The 14,077-nt window shown below is 52.7% G+C and overlaps 1 protein-coding gene and 1 long non-coding RNA gene across 2 annotated transcripts; one reads left to right on the top strand and one right to left on the bottom strand.

Annotated features, from left to right (window-relative positions):
* Positions 1-226: 226 nt before the first annotated feature.
* Positions 227-13,961, top strand: COG4 (component of oligomeric golgi complex 4). Its single transcript, XM_050311543.1, has 19 exons — positions 227-387; positions 902-984; positions 1,635-1,749; positions 2,545-2,719; positions 2,947-3,140; positions 3,591-3,696; positions 4,783-4,940; positions 5,501-5,559; positions 6,995-7,128; positions 7,520-7,638; positions 7,758-7,924; positions 8,556-8,721; positions 9,352-9,414; positions 9,878-9,994; positions 11,569-11,661; positions 11,966-12,049; positions 12,383-12,484; positions 12,855-12,983; positions 13,230-13,961. The coding sequence occupies exons 1-19, from the start codon at positions 262-264 to the stop codon at positions 13,362-13,364; spliced, it is 2,325 nt and encodes a 774-aa protein (XP_050167500.1). The 5' UTR covers positions 227-261; the 3' UTR covers positions 13,365-13,961.
* LOC126637976 (uncharacterized) lies at positions 3,691-9,879 on the bottom strand. The gene is made up of 3 exons (XR_007628479.1): positions 9,247-9,879; positions 4,582-8,113; positions 3,691-4,114 (listed from the first exon to the last, which is right to left on the bottom strand). It is a non-coding gene; the product is annotated as an uncharacterized LOC126637976 (long non-coding RNA).
* Positions 13,962-14,077: the final 116 nt, after the last annotated feature.

Consider the following 14,077-nt stretch of genomic DNA (forward strand, 5'->3'; position numbering starts at 1 on the left):
GCGCCTTCCTCGCGGGGCTTTCCGCGCGCCCGGCGCGCGCGCTCACCTCCGTGAAGGAGGGGCAGGCTGCCCGAAGCGGCGCCTGAATGATTTGCGGCGCGATGGCGGCCGCTCCACGTACCAACATCCCCCACACCCCCAAAAACACCCCAGAACCTCAGCCGCCTTGAAGCGCAGAACAAACACCAGGGGAGCGGCACGGCGCCAGCGCTCAGGCACGGCGGCTGACAGCCCCGGCGGGCCGCGTCACCGCGCCCCGAGATGGCGGCGGCGCTGAGGGGGGAGAGCGGCGGCCCCGCCGCCTCCGCGCTCTCCATGGAGCGCATCCAGTCCCTGACCGAGCTGGCCGACCTGGAGGCCGCCTACAGCCGGCTGTGCGAGGAGGAGGTGCGTGAGGCGGCGATCGGCGGGGGGAGCGGGGGCGGCGCCCCGGGGGTGTTCGCTGCTGCTGCCCGCTCCGTCCGCCGCGGTGACAGCGACAGCGGGGGGCTCCTGTCACGGCTCCCTTAAAGGATCCTCTGAATCCTTTCCAGAGCTGTTTCATACCCCGGGGCCCGGCGGTGTCGCCTCCGCGGGTCTGGTGTTCGTGGATCGCGAGCAGCCATGAAATTCTGGGGCTTCATGCATTGAAAACTCGGCCAGGGCAGGAGTTTGTGGGTTATCTGGCTTAGGAATTGCGTGATGAGGTTTCCATAACCTATGCTTTAAACGGCAAAAAATAATAAAGATTTACAGGATGAAAATGAGAGCTCGGGAAGGATTTATTTGTCACATGAGTTCTGGGAAGCACTAATTCCTTTCTAGCTCCATGCCCTTGACTTGGACATAAGAGTTGGTGATAAATTGCTAGCCGGGGTAGAGCTGAAGTCACACAAGGTTTCCTTTCTGTTTTTTTCCCCAGAAAGTTGTGCAGGAAGAGCTGGATGCCCTTCTGGAGCAGCAAAGCACTATAGGGAACAAGATGGTTGCTCTTCACCGCATGGGGTTAGTGCTGCCCACCCTCTGCCCTTCCTTCTCCTCACGGCACCACCTGAACGTTCCTTTCAGCCTGGTTGGGGAACGCTCTCAGGAAACATCAGGCTTTAAATCAGTTTGTGGCAGGGAACAGTAGTTGAATCCTCATCCCCAGGGCCCTGCTCTTCTCAGCAGCACTGACAGAGGGGACTGCTGTGCTCTCACAGACTGACCCGTTTTGGTGTAAGGCTGGGTGGGTTTTGAAGGCCTCACCCCAGAGGCTGCCAAGTTTCAGCACCACTGCTTGGATCAGATGTCCTGTGTCAGGCTGCCTCTTGGTGGTGAGCTAGTACAGGCAGCCTGGAGAGTGTCATCCCTGTGGAAAGTCATCCTCAGTGGCCTCGTGCCTGGTGGAAGCTCAGAGCACAATTTTACAGCCTTCATCTTTCACTTCAGAAGTGGAGATGGTCAAAAAGCCACCATGGCTTGTCCGTGCCCTGTCTGGTAGCAAGACACAGTCAGTCTGTCCCATCCTGCTGCTTTGCCCCTGGGGAAAGGCGTGGATGAGGGGCAGTGTGATGGCAGGAGCAGTGGTGTCTGCAGGAAGAACTGTCCTGCTGTCACACACCCTCCCACTGCCCAGTGCTCACACCTCACGTTCAGTTCCCCTGTGTTCGCAGCCCTAACCTGCAGCTGATCGAGGGGGATGCCCAGCAGCTGGCAGGAATGATCACCTTCACCTGTAACCTGGCTGAGAACGTCAGCAGCAAGGTCCGACAGCTCGACCTCGCCAAGGTAACTGCGCTGGGGGCAGTTTGGGACTGGTCACCACCAAACTGTGTTCTGTGTGCTCACAGCACAGCAGAGATGTGCTCCTTTCTCTGCTGGGCAGGAAGCTGCCTTGTTCTTTGTTTTAGCAGGATCTTTATGGGCTCCTGGATATTTTATGGTATAAGAATAAATATTATAGAATCCCAGAATGCTTTGGGTTGGAAGGGACCCTAAAGCCCATCATGTTCCAACCACCCCTGCCACGGGCAGTGACACCTTTCACTAGACCAGGTTGCTCAGAGCCCCATCCAGCCTGGCCTGGAACGCTTCCAGGGATGCTTCTGCATGAACAGCATCCCCTTCTGTCCCTGCAGCTCCTGGATAAGGTGAGGGTGGCCTTCACTGACACCCTTGTCAAGCACTGAGGACAGTGGAGGTGGTCGTTGTCACCCAGCCTGGTCAGGAATCTGGGCTGTTCTCTTCCTTGTCCGGAGACAGGCTGAGAGGTGTCAATCCCAGCACTCTGCACAACTGCACAAATCAAACCAGAGAGCTCCTGGTTGTCTCTCTGGTCTCTGCCTGTTTGTTATAGTGGAGCTGAGCTCAGCCTCAGTTTTGACAAATGCTGTTCCTCTTGCAGAGCCGTTGGTTTTATGACTTTTTAAGTAGTGTGGGGTTTCCACTTATGTGGTTGTTTATTGTGTGGAGAAGTTTTGCTTCAGTCTCTTCCTTTTTCCCCCCTACGCTGTCTTCTCCTCACACTTCCCTCTCCCTGGCCCATCCTGCTGCAGGAAGCTTTACTGGGTGCCTTTCTTGCAGAACCGCCTCTACCAGGCCATTCAGAGAGCTGATGACATCCTTGACCTGAAGTTCTGCATGGATGGAGTTCAGACAGCCCTGAGAAATGAAGACTATGAACAAGCAGCAGCTCACATCCATCGCTATCTGTCTCTGGACAAGTCAGTGATTGAGCTCAGTCGTCAGGGCAAGGAAGGTGAGCTCTGCTCAGCAGGAGAAGCTGATAAGTCACCTTCCCAGTAGTACATAACTTGAGACTGCATCATTGCATTCTTTGCCTGTAGAGGAATTCCAGTGTGTCTTCTGCCTTCTCCACCTAGGGCTGCACAGTGTTGGTCTCTCTCCTGGGAAAAAAAGTAGCCCTTGATACAGCACTAACATTGTGCTGTCGCTTTTCCCTTTCTTTTCTGTCCCTTTGGCCAGGAGGCATAATTGATGCCAACCTGAAGCTCCTGCAGGAGGCAGAGCAGCGCCTGAAGACAATTGTCACAGAGAAATTCGACACAGCCATGAAGCAGGGAGACCTGCCCCAGGTGGAACGGTTCTTCAAGATCTTTCCCCTGCTGGGCTTACATGAAGAGGGGCTGAGCAAGTTCTCCGAGTACCTCTGCAAGCAGGTAACAGGGTCTGTGAAACTTCTGTGGCCTGTCTGGTCACCCAGGGAAAAGCAAAACCCAGCCTCTGTCAATGGATGTTGTGGAAAAGAGGCTTGTTAATCTTGGAAACCAGCACTGGCCTCAGTTCCTCTCTCTCCCTGCATTTTGTGTCCTGGGATGGGCTTTCTGGGGTCTGAGTACAGATCCTGGGGACTGTCCAGCTTCTCCTTCTGTGTCTTCCTCCCTGCACTTGCTTAAAGCTCATACAATGAACTTGGAAAGAGAAGAACAAGTTTCTGTCTTTCCTTGATCCACGAAAGAGGACAGGTTCCCTGTTCAAAGGAGGAACAACAGCAGTAGCTCTTGCAGTGGGAAGGCCAGCGAAAGCTCAACAGGGCAAGGACAGGGGACCACCCTGTGGGATGAAGAACAGCTCTGGGTGTTCAGCTGACCGGTCCTGTTGCCCTGCAGGTGGCCAACAAAGCAGAAGAGAACCTGCAGCTGGTGATGGGGACAGACATGAGCGACCGTCGAGCTGCTGTCATCTTTGCAGACACCCTGACACTCCTCTTCGAAGGTAATCTTCCTTCCCTCTTTCCTGATGGATTAAAAACAGTCCCTGATGAGATTGTCCATGAATTTAAATGTTTTTTTAGTTTGGCTCACAAAATGCCTCATTCCCCATTGAGCTACAGAAGTGTCACACTCGAGGGACAGGGACACCACTCACAGAATTTATTCCAGCCAGGAGAGGGCATCACAATAAGCAGATTTCCCTACCTACAGCTTGCACAGGCACAAAGTGGATTTGCAAAGGATTTGTTGGGTTCCTCCAGGAATCAGACTCTTCCCGTTCTCTGCATCCTCAAAACGTGTGGGTATTCCCTGGAGGTTTCCTCAGGCTTCCAGCTCTCCAGACAAACAAATCAGATCCCTTAAGGCTGAGCAGCTGTTGGTGCCTCCAGGCCTGGCTCTTCAAGAAGCAGCATGGGAGCCTGAAAGCAGAGAGGGAAGGGAGAGAAGGGAATATGAATGCTCTGTGGGAATGTAGCCAAAGACAGTAATTGAGATTCTGTGATGATTAACCATCTTCTCTATGAAGTCTGCTCTAATTCCAGGCTGCACCACTGCCAAGTCATTCTCCCAGCCTGGCACCCTTGGAGTTTTCTTGGCAGTAGCATTAAAAGAGGGGGAGTGTTGCTAAGTCTTGGAGTAGAGGGTTTGTGGGAAGAAAGCAATATTGTAGAGAGACCTCCTTGGAGATGAGCTTTTCCTCTGAGGAGTTCTTGCCTTTACTAATGCTTGCTCTCTGCATGCCCAAGAGCTGTGCCTGGGTTGATCTTTCCCAGCACTGCTCTCCTGTGACTTGGCAGGTGCTGAAAGCTCCCACTGCCTTTGGGTGGCAGGTCATGCCCCCTGTGGGGTTTAGCTTGTGTGGCTTCCTCCTGGGGGAGCTTCTTACCTTGTTTGCTGGGAGGGCAGCTGGCACACTGGCATAGCAGGAGCTCTCTTTAGGGAGAGATGTGGCTTCTACTCCAGGAGACTTGCACTGCAGTGCTTACAATGAGCAGTGGAGAGGATGTTCCTGTTGGTGGACCTGTGTAGCTCTGCCGTGCTCTGGGAACTCCTGGTGGAGTCTCTTCTGCTTCCCCTCTCCCCGCAGGAATTGCTCGCATTGTGGAGACCCATCAGCCCATCGTGGAGACCTACTACGGGCCAGGGAGGCTCTACACCCTCATCAAGCACCTGCAGGTGGAATGTGACCGGCAAGTGGAGAAGGTGGTGGACAAGTTCATAAAGGAGAGGGACTATCACAGGCAGGTAAGAGCAGTGTGACACTGCCTGGTGCAGCCAACTGTGGCCTCTATCCAGCTCCGTGGGGCTCCCACTGTCACAGAGGCAGCAAAGTTTGTCCCTGTGTATTAAAAGAAACTTGGCTTTGCTCCATATTTATGATGATGGCTGAAGGGGTTCAGCCTGTAGCTGTTCCTTCTGCTGCAGAGAAGGACTCGTTGGGAGTGTGGTAAATGCACGCTGGGCACAGGATTCTTTGCTGTGCAGGTCTGTAGGGTGCTTTCTGCACACCCTCCCCGCTGTCTTGTTCCTGCTTAGATGCAGGGCTGCTGTAACTGCCTCATGGTCACACACCTTGGTGCCTCTGCTGGAGTCCCCTGCCACTGTCCTCCCTGGCAGGACGAGCTCTTCCTTGGAGGGGGAGGTGAACTGATGCAGTTCCCTTCTCTGGCAGTGCTTCCTGCAAAGCATTCCCATCACCCCCAGTGAGTAAGCACTTCCTTAGGCTACAGCACGAAAAGCAGCTGGTAACTCCAAGTCATCAGCAAAGACTGATGACTCTCCCTTTTTTTTTTTTGTGATTGCAGTTTCAGCAAGTCCAGAATAGCATGATGAGAAGTTCTTCTGCAGAGAAGATTGAACCAAGGTACAAAGAAGAAGTCTTTATGTGCTCTAACCTTTCACTCTTGAGCTGTTATTAACACTACTTAGCATTTAGATAACTCCCGGTCTTCCAGAGGTTTTGTGGCTACTAACACATAAAATCCAATTGTTAGGTGCTCTTCTCTGCCCTTTCATAAAGGCAGCTTCTGTCTTGGGGCTTTGTTTTGCTTAGTCATTACTTTTAAGCCTCGGCCCTAAGCATTGCTGAGGGCTGGCAGTATCACTGCACATGAAGGGCTGAGACTTTAGTTGCCTGTGCCCGCTGCTCTTTGATGGCCAGAGTACAGTCCTTGAAACCCACAAAATGGAGCAGCTCCCTGGGCAGATCGTTTGTGACAGAATCAGGAATAAATCTGGGTCTTATTTAACCTGTACTGCTGCTGCAGCAGCAGCTCTGAAACATCAGTTTTTTGCTAATGAACCGCAGTGCTTTCAATTTCCCTACTTTTCTTATCTTAAGTATTTACATAACCCATAAGGAAGGCCATTTGAAAGTGCATCCAGCCCTTCTGGCACTGCCTGACTTTTAAACATGCCCTGAAACAAGACTTAGGTTCTTCAAGCAAGATCTGTCTGTGAGCCTGCATAACTAATTGTTTCAGTGGTAATATAAAGATCTACTTGCTGTTTGCTCTGAGTAACTCTGCATGCATCCCAGCTTTCCTGAGCTTTTGCTTTTTCATCTCTAAAATAACATTTCCTTGTTCCACTGCTGTGTTGGGAGGCTTTGAGCAGGATTTGTGAAATTCTTCTGTGCACACTGATGAAAAAGCTGCTGATGTGACAGTCTCTCTATTTTTCATGGTCACCTCTGACGTGACTACCGCATTCTGCACGTTGTCACGTGCTTTTTTTTTGGTCTCACATTTCCTGAGCTGTTGAGCTTAAACAGACTCTTCATCATTTTCAGAGAAACACGTGGATGTGTGCACAAAGGCACACATGAGGAGATGGCAGGGACCAGGCATTTCTAACACTGGCCGCTTGGGGCTCACAGAATTATAGCAAAACTGAGGTAGGAAAGGGCTGAGGAAGGTCTCTAGTCCAACCTGCCACTCCAAACAGGGCTCATTTTGAAGCTATATCAGCCTTGCAGTCCTTACCACTGTGATTTTAATGTGGATGTCCTCACAGCTATGAGGAAAAAAGAGGGGGAGCGTTGCAAACTCTTGGAGCAAAGAAGAAAGCAGTATTGTAGAGATCCCTCCTTGGAAATGATTTTTTGAGGACATTTTGATTGTGTGTGCATTCTTTGCACATACCAGTTACTCCGCTGAGCTCTGCCACTCAAAGGCACAGATGGAAAGGAACAGTATGGATCTCACAGTGAGAGAACAGAAAACACTAATTAGCTGAATTAAATTAGTGCCTCTCCTTTTGTAGTCTTGCTGCCTCAGTTCTTGCTCTGTTCCTTCCAGGGAGCTTGACCCTATTTTAACAGAAGTCACCCTGATGAACGCCCGCAGTGAGCTCTACTTGAGGTTCATCAAGAGACGAATAGTAGCTGATTTTGAGGTGGGAGATGCCATGGCCTCAGAGGAGGTAAAGCAAGGTAACACCTTGACTACCTGGACTTGCAGGCTCTCTGTTCATTGGAGCCAGAAATGGAGATATCTCTGAGCATTGAATGACTGTAGAGTATAACAAACAAGGTCCCCAAAAAGAGGGAGGGACTCTGGGCACTGCAGGCACAAATCCTAAAGGTGGAGGCCACGGGGAAAACAGGCTCGGGGTTTTGGTACTCGGTGGAGCTCTGGAAATCACTTTTGTCACCTGCAAAATTCAGCTCAGCAGTTTCAGCTCTGCAGCTGAGGCCTGGGATTTCTTCCAGGTTGGGCTTGGCAGGTGTGTGTCCATTGGGTGCCCATCAGGGAGGTAGCAAGGGGACTTGGTGGAACTGCTTTCTGCCATTTGGTCCCTGCTGATGGTTCCTTCTTCTGTAGAGCATCAAAAATACCTGGACAAGCTCCTCAACAACTGTCTGCTGAGCTGCACCATGCAAGAGCTCATTGGCTACTACATCACCATGGAGGAATACTTCATGAGGGAGACTGTCAACAAGGTAGGGCTCTGACCGTGCTGAGAAACCCTCAGATGGTTCTCTCTGTGTGCTCCCCAGTCCTCTGCTGAGCATCCCACGGGATGAGATCCCTCGGGGCTCTGAGACAGCTTTCTTTGCAGGCTGTTGCCATGGACAGCTACGAGAAGGGCCAGCTCACCTCCAGCATGGTGGATGACGTGTTTTACATAGTGAAGAAGTGCATTGGGCGTGCTCTGTCCAGCTCCAGCATAGACTGTCTCTGTGCCATGATCAACCACTCCACCACCGAGCTGGAGTCTGACTTCAGGTAGTGCAGATACACCAGGTTTGTTGTAACATGCCTGCACCTCACAGTCTTCAAAGTGTTTGCTGTCAGATGATCTTCCTTGTGTTCTTCACCTTTGAACCTCTGATCTGTCATGCTTGTAGGAAGCAGTGGCAGGTGGGCTCTGGGAAGCTGGAGCTGGGCATCTTTTCTCACAGTAGTGGTGATCACCTGTGGGACAAACAGGAAAAGGAATCTCAAGGCCCAAAATCCCTGGGAGACCGAGTCACCACATAGCACTGGGGTGCTGCTCTGCTTGATGGTACATGACCACCCCATGTTGTTCTCTGGGTTCCTTAGTGACTCGAATTTCGGGTGAGCCTGCAGAAATTGTCCTGCTGTTTTTCATCCCAGCATGGGAATGGTGAACTGACTGAAGACAGCAAGCACCTGCAGGCAGGATATTTGGGAAAGCTCAGAATCTGGGTGGTTTTTCTTTCAGCCTTTAGACACTGTCAGGAGACATTTGCCAGCCCTCTTTTGTCCCTGTGAAGTTCCACTTACCTTGTCCAGGTCCCAGCTCAGACAGAACAGCATCCCCTGTCACAGACATAGTTCTGTTGTCACCTGCAGTTGTTTGCTCTAAGCCCTGGCATGTTCTGCTTGCCCATAGGGAGGTTCTGTACAACAAGCTGAAGCAGGGCTTTCCAGCCACGACCTTCCAGGACTTCCAGAGAGGGGTGACCAGTGCTGTGAACATCATGCACAGCAGCCTGCAGCAGGGCAAGTTCGACACCAAAGGCATTGAAAGCACCGACGAGGCCAAGCAGTCCTTTCTGGTGGGTTTGGTGGCTGTTCTGGTGTGAAATGAGTTGGGGTGGGGGGAAAGCCAATGGGGAGCTCTTGGGAACAGCACAGTCGTGTCCTGAGATTCTGAAAACCTGTTCAGGTGTGGTGGGTGGTCTGACTTTGGATGCTGGTAGATGCTTCTACCTCACCTCATGTTTGTAGGGCTTCCACACCAAGTCTGTGCAGGTGTGATCCTGTGAGGCTGCTGATCCTGCATAGTTACCTGTGCTTTCCTGCCTCCCCTCCTGCTCTAGACACAGTGTATAAACCACTGCCCTCAGCCACTCCTGCTCTGTTCTTCATGACACTTACAGAAAGCTGGGGTACACCATGGCTTCCACCAGTCACCCACAAGTCAGGCTTCACTGCAGCATCATGGACAGAATGATGAGGAAAAGGCATAAACTGTCTCAAACTCTGTCCATGCTGCAGGTTCTGTAGTTTGGCTTCGTGCAGCTCAGTGAATCTGCAATGCTTGGACCTCACAGTAGCAACTCTGTCCCTTAGATACTTACATTTCAGCTTGTTCTGTTGGCGGGGCATGGAGTAAACATATGGATTCAAGGCTGGGGTGCTGAGAAATTCCAATGAATTCTACTTGGGTTTGATTTTTTCCTCAGGTGACCTTAAACAACGTGGAAGTCTGCAGTGAAAACATCATGACCCTAAAGAAGACGTTGGAGGTGCGCTCTGTATTCTTTACTGGGTTTTTCTCCTAAATCAGATTTGTAATATCCTCCCTTGGCAGGGGTCAGGTAAAGCATCTGGGCTTCGATATGCCCACATTCCTGAGGTCTTTGCCCTCCAGCCTTAGGAAAGCAATTTTGAGCTGGCAGAGCAATTTCCAGCTGATGGCAGTGGCAGGAAATACCATTTCCTCCAGCCTGACCAACCTGGTGCGGGAATAAAATGCACATGGTGGAGAGGCTGTGGTTCTCTGATGCTGGGCTGGACAGCCCCTGGCTGCCTTTCCTGCTCTCCTCTCTCTCCCCAGCTGCAGCCAGCTGCCTCTGCCTTTGCAGGGGCAGGAGCTGGGCACCTGTCCTAGCCCACAGGCTGGTGGGCAGCCAGAGCTCGGCAACACGAGGGGGCAGAAACTGCCCAGGTTATTAATTTGCAGCTTGCTCGTGGATCTCTTCCCTGCAGAGTGATTGCAGCAAACTGCTCAGCCAAGGCTTCGGGGGCGAGCAAGCACAGGCCAAGATTGAGAGCTGCCTGTCGGACATGGCTGCTGTCTCCAACAAATTCCGGGACCTGCTGCAGGTGAGTGTCCGGATGAGTGGCTGCTGGCCTCCCACACTGGCTGCTGGTGTCTTCAGGGAGAACTCAAGCAGGACTCAGTTCAGCCCAGGGCCTGGGCCACATCTGACCCCAGGAGTGCTGGGTAGGGGCGCAGTCAGCTTTGAGGCATGGGAGCATCCCCAGCCCCTTTGCACAGCTGCACCAGCTGGCGACTGCAAAAAAGCACTGGAGGCAGCTGCAGAGCCAGAAGGAATGTTGCTTCATTTATCTTCACTCAGCATGGAGCTGTAGTTGGTTCAGCACTTTCAGGAGAAGAAATATTAATAGCATTTCCATCTCCTCCATTCTCCCTCGTGGCACTGCACATTGTCAGGTTGTCCACAGCCTCACGAGGTAACGCTGAAGACACGCAGTTGGTAGAAAAGAGCTGCTCTTTTCTCAGGTTTCTCCTCCTTTCCCAAATGGAAATATTCCTCAGCACAGAGCAGAAGACTCTGGCTAAATCATCTCCTGTGGCATTTTGGGGCCTGTTGTCCTAAAATTTCACAGTGGTCTCTGGCAGGGAGAGACACAGGAAGACCTAGTACCTCCTGTGGAAAGAAACCAAGCAAAAAGAGAGTACTTTAAGCCAGGTTTGCCTTTGTACTTCACAGAGAGGCCAGACTATTTTTCATTTGGCTTTGCAGTTCAGGGCAGCCAGATGTCTTCAGACCAGCATTGCCAGAAAACCCTCTTGGTGCCTGTGGTCTGTATCAAAACCAAAGAGCTTGTCAGTAGGGAGTAAAACTCTCCAGACTGGCTCTAGTGCAGTGTTAAAACTGGCTGCTAAGCAATCAAGAGGCTGAGCAGCAAGTTCCTGTGCTGCCTGAGTCACACACAGATTGAATTTGCCTCGGAAAAGGCCAATTGCCAGCAGGGCCTGCTCAGAAATGCCAGTTCTAGTTAAAAACTTCCATCAAATGCCAGGCAGTATCATTTACCTGCATAGTTTCATGCTGGGTGAGCTTACTGAGCCGAAGGAGGGTGTCTGACAGGAGAGGCCTTTGAGAGCTCTCAAGCATCACACTGGACAGAGCAGCCTTTGCTGACAACCCGCTGCTCAGGGGAGATGGCATGTTGCTGGGGTTATGATTAATTCAAGGAACTCACTGTGGGTACAGCTTTTATCCTCCTTTTAGCTTCTCCTACTGAGCTGAGCTGCACTGGAGGTGGAAGGCATCAGCTGAGTGCAATCACATTGAGCTGGCTGGTGCTGAGTGGAAAAGCTGGAGTTTGTCCTTTCCTGTGAGCTTCACTCCTGCCAGGAAACCTCTGTAGCTGTGTGGGATGGGCTGGGGGAAGCACAAGCCCTTCAGACCAGGCTGCAGGTCAGCACAAAAGCAGCTTCTGAGCCAACATCCTTCCTCTTGTTGTTGTTGTGGCGTCCTCAGAGCCTGCCAGCACTGGAAGAGTGTGGGATTTGGGACTTGGGTTCAGATTCCTGTGCAAGTCTGTGGGTCGGTTTCCCCAGCTTGCAATGAGGATGGAAGCATCAACACATCCTGGCTGTAAAGGTTTTATGTCTCACTGTCCTCTCTTCTTGCTGTCACCCTCAGGAAGGTCTCAATGAGCTGAACAGCACAGCCATCAAGCCCCAGGTGAAGCCCTGGATCAACCTATTCCTCTCTGTCTCCCACAACATCGAGGAGGTAAGGCTCAGTGTTCTCTGCTTCCAGCTGCACCTGGGCACTCTGTCCTCTGCTCAGCAGCACAGCCAGAGCAATGCTTTCATTCTCCTCAGTCACCTGCTGTTTCCTTGGCACAGAGCAGCAGTAAAATGCCCAGATCTTGCTCTGCAGCTGAGCCTGGAAAGGGACATCTGGCTAGAGAGGAGCTTGAGAAAACAGAAGGAGTGCAGTGCTGCTCCAGGAGGGACCTCCCTTCCTGTCCTCTGGGCTGTTGGCTGCAGGTCCCTTCAGGCCACGTAAACAACCCTTTGCATTTCACTGTCAGGAGGAGTTCAGCGACTATGAGGCCAACGACCCCTGGGTCCAGCAGTTCATCGTCAATCTGGAACAGCAGATGACAGAGTTCAAGGTGAGAGAGGAAGGGAGGGAGGGAGAAGACAACCTGCCAGGTTTTAACCAGACCTCCACATGGCATCTCCCAGCTCCTTCCCTGCTCAGGGGAACAGCAGGCAGAGATGTCCTCCAGTGCCTTGCAGGGCTTTTAGGGATCCAGTCACCCCCTTCTCCTGCAAATTCTCAAAGCCTGATTGCAGGCCCCATGTACCTGGATCACTTCTGTGGTGCTCTCCACTTGACAAGCCTGCAAGTGATGGGTCTTTATTTGAAAGCTCTCCTAGGCTTGGGGTTTGGGGACCTCTGCTCGCTTTTTCTTGACAAGAATGACACAAGTTTCTGCTTCCAGGCTGGACTGTCTCCAGTGATTTACGATACCCTCACTGGTCTAATGACCAGTCTCATAGCCATTGAACTGGAGAAAGTGCTGCTCAAATCCACCTTCAGCAGGGTAAGCAAAACACCCCTCTACCCTGTCATCTGGTTGGACTCCAAACCCTTAGTAAAGGCATGGGGCAGGTCAGGGGCTAATGTTACCCTCCAAAAAGCTCTGCAACCACCAGTGGCCAGCTCAGGGACATCCTGTATTACTACCCACAGGGAGAAAGTGTATGTAATAGGCCTGAGAAAAGCTGGCACCAGTAAGGGGGGTGGCTTTAGTGGTGGGTCTAAACATAAGCCATTTTAAGCTGCAGTAAATGGTCTAACTGGAACCCTTCTGCTCAGAGACCTCCCCCTGCTACCCTGTAACTTTTAACTGTGTCTTTGGCACAACCCCTGTGCCTGCTTGGAGAGGTCACAGAGCTCCCTCGTGCCCGCAGCTCGGCGGTCTGCAGTTCGACAAGGAGCTGAGGTCTCTCATAGCCTATCTCACCACCGTCACCACCTGGACTATCCGCGACAAGTTTGCCCGTCTCTCCCAGATGGCCACCATCCTCAACCTGGAAAGGGTGAGCTGCGCTTAGCCTGCTTTTATTGGGGGAGTGGGGGAGCCCCAGCTGAACTCCCTGTGGCTTTACTGAGCTCATCCAGGTGTCGTCACACCCGCAGGGTGGGGGGAAGCTGGAGAAGACGGGTGCTCACCTGCAGGGTTAGTGGCAGGAAATCCCGTGACAGGGGGTTTGTGAGTGAGTTTGAACTCACCTGCGCAGGTGGTCTGTGCCGAGTCGTCTCCTACAGGTCCCTTCTTTCTCCAGGTGACGGAGATCCTGGATTACTGGGGCCCGAACTCGGGCCCGCTCACCTGGCGCCTGACGCCGGCCGAGGTGCGGCAGGTGCTGGCTCTCCGCATCGACTTCCGCAGCGAGGACATCAAGCGGCTGCGCCTGTAGCTGTCGGTGCCTGTGCCAGCACCAGCTCCAGGTAACGGCAGGAAAGCTGCGGCCCCAGGGCCTGCCCGGGCCCTGCCCTGGCTGGCTGTTACACGGAGTGGGGACAGGGCGATGTCTGCCCTCCCACTCGCATTCCTTGGAGCAAAGGGCTTTCCTGGGCCTGGCAAGGAGAGCTGCCACCCTTCTGTGGGAGCAGAAATGAGGCAGCAGAGGAATCGTACACTGAGAGCAGCGTGATGCTCTTTCTCAGAACACTGACCCCCTGTGCTCTGCTCCCTGGGGGAGGCCACAGGGCAGGACAATTGGGGGCTGCTGAGGCTCAAAGATGGGTCTGCAGAGCTCTGCCCGTGCAGCTGCTGCAGTCATGGTGCCCTCTGTGTCCCACCAGTTCGTGGGTCAACTACTGGAGTCACAAATCCTGAGCCCTGGCTCTCTCCTGGTGGTGGTGGGGACTGCTCTGCTGAAGGGAAAAGGAGTGATTTCCTTGGGAGGGTACGTGGAGAATCACTAGAAAGCCTCTGTGGGAAGCAGGGCTGTGTCCCTGCTGGCTCGCTGTGCCCTGTACAGCTACTCTGTAAATAAACCTCACCTGGCTGAGCTGCAGTCTCAGGTGGTGTGTGCATCCGTGGGCCTGGAGGGAGCTGGACAGATGCTGGACAAAAACTCTGCTCTATTTCTCCTCTTCTACCCTCGCCAGTGCATCCAGAGGATCT

The sequence above is a fragment of the Myiozetetes cayanensis genome, unplaced genomic scaffold (assembly GCF_022539395.1).
Source record: "Myiozetetes cayanensis isolate MyiCay16 unplaced genomic scaffold, myiCay2020 scf16, whole genome shotgun sequence".
NCBI lineage: Eukaryota > Metazoa > Chordata > Aves > Passeriformes > Tyrannidae > Myiozetetes > Myiozetetes cayanensis.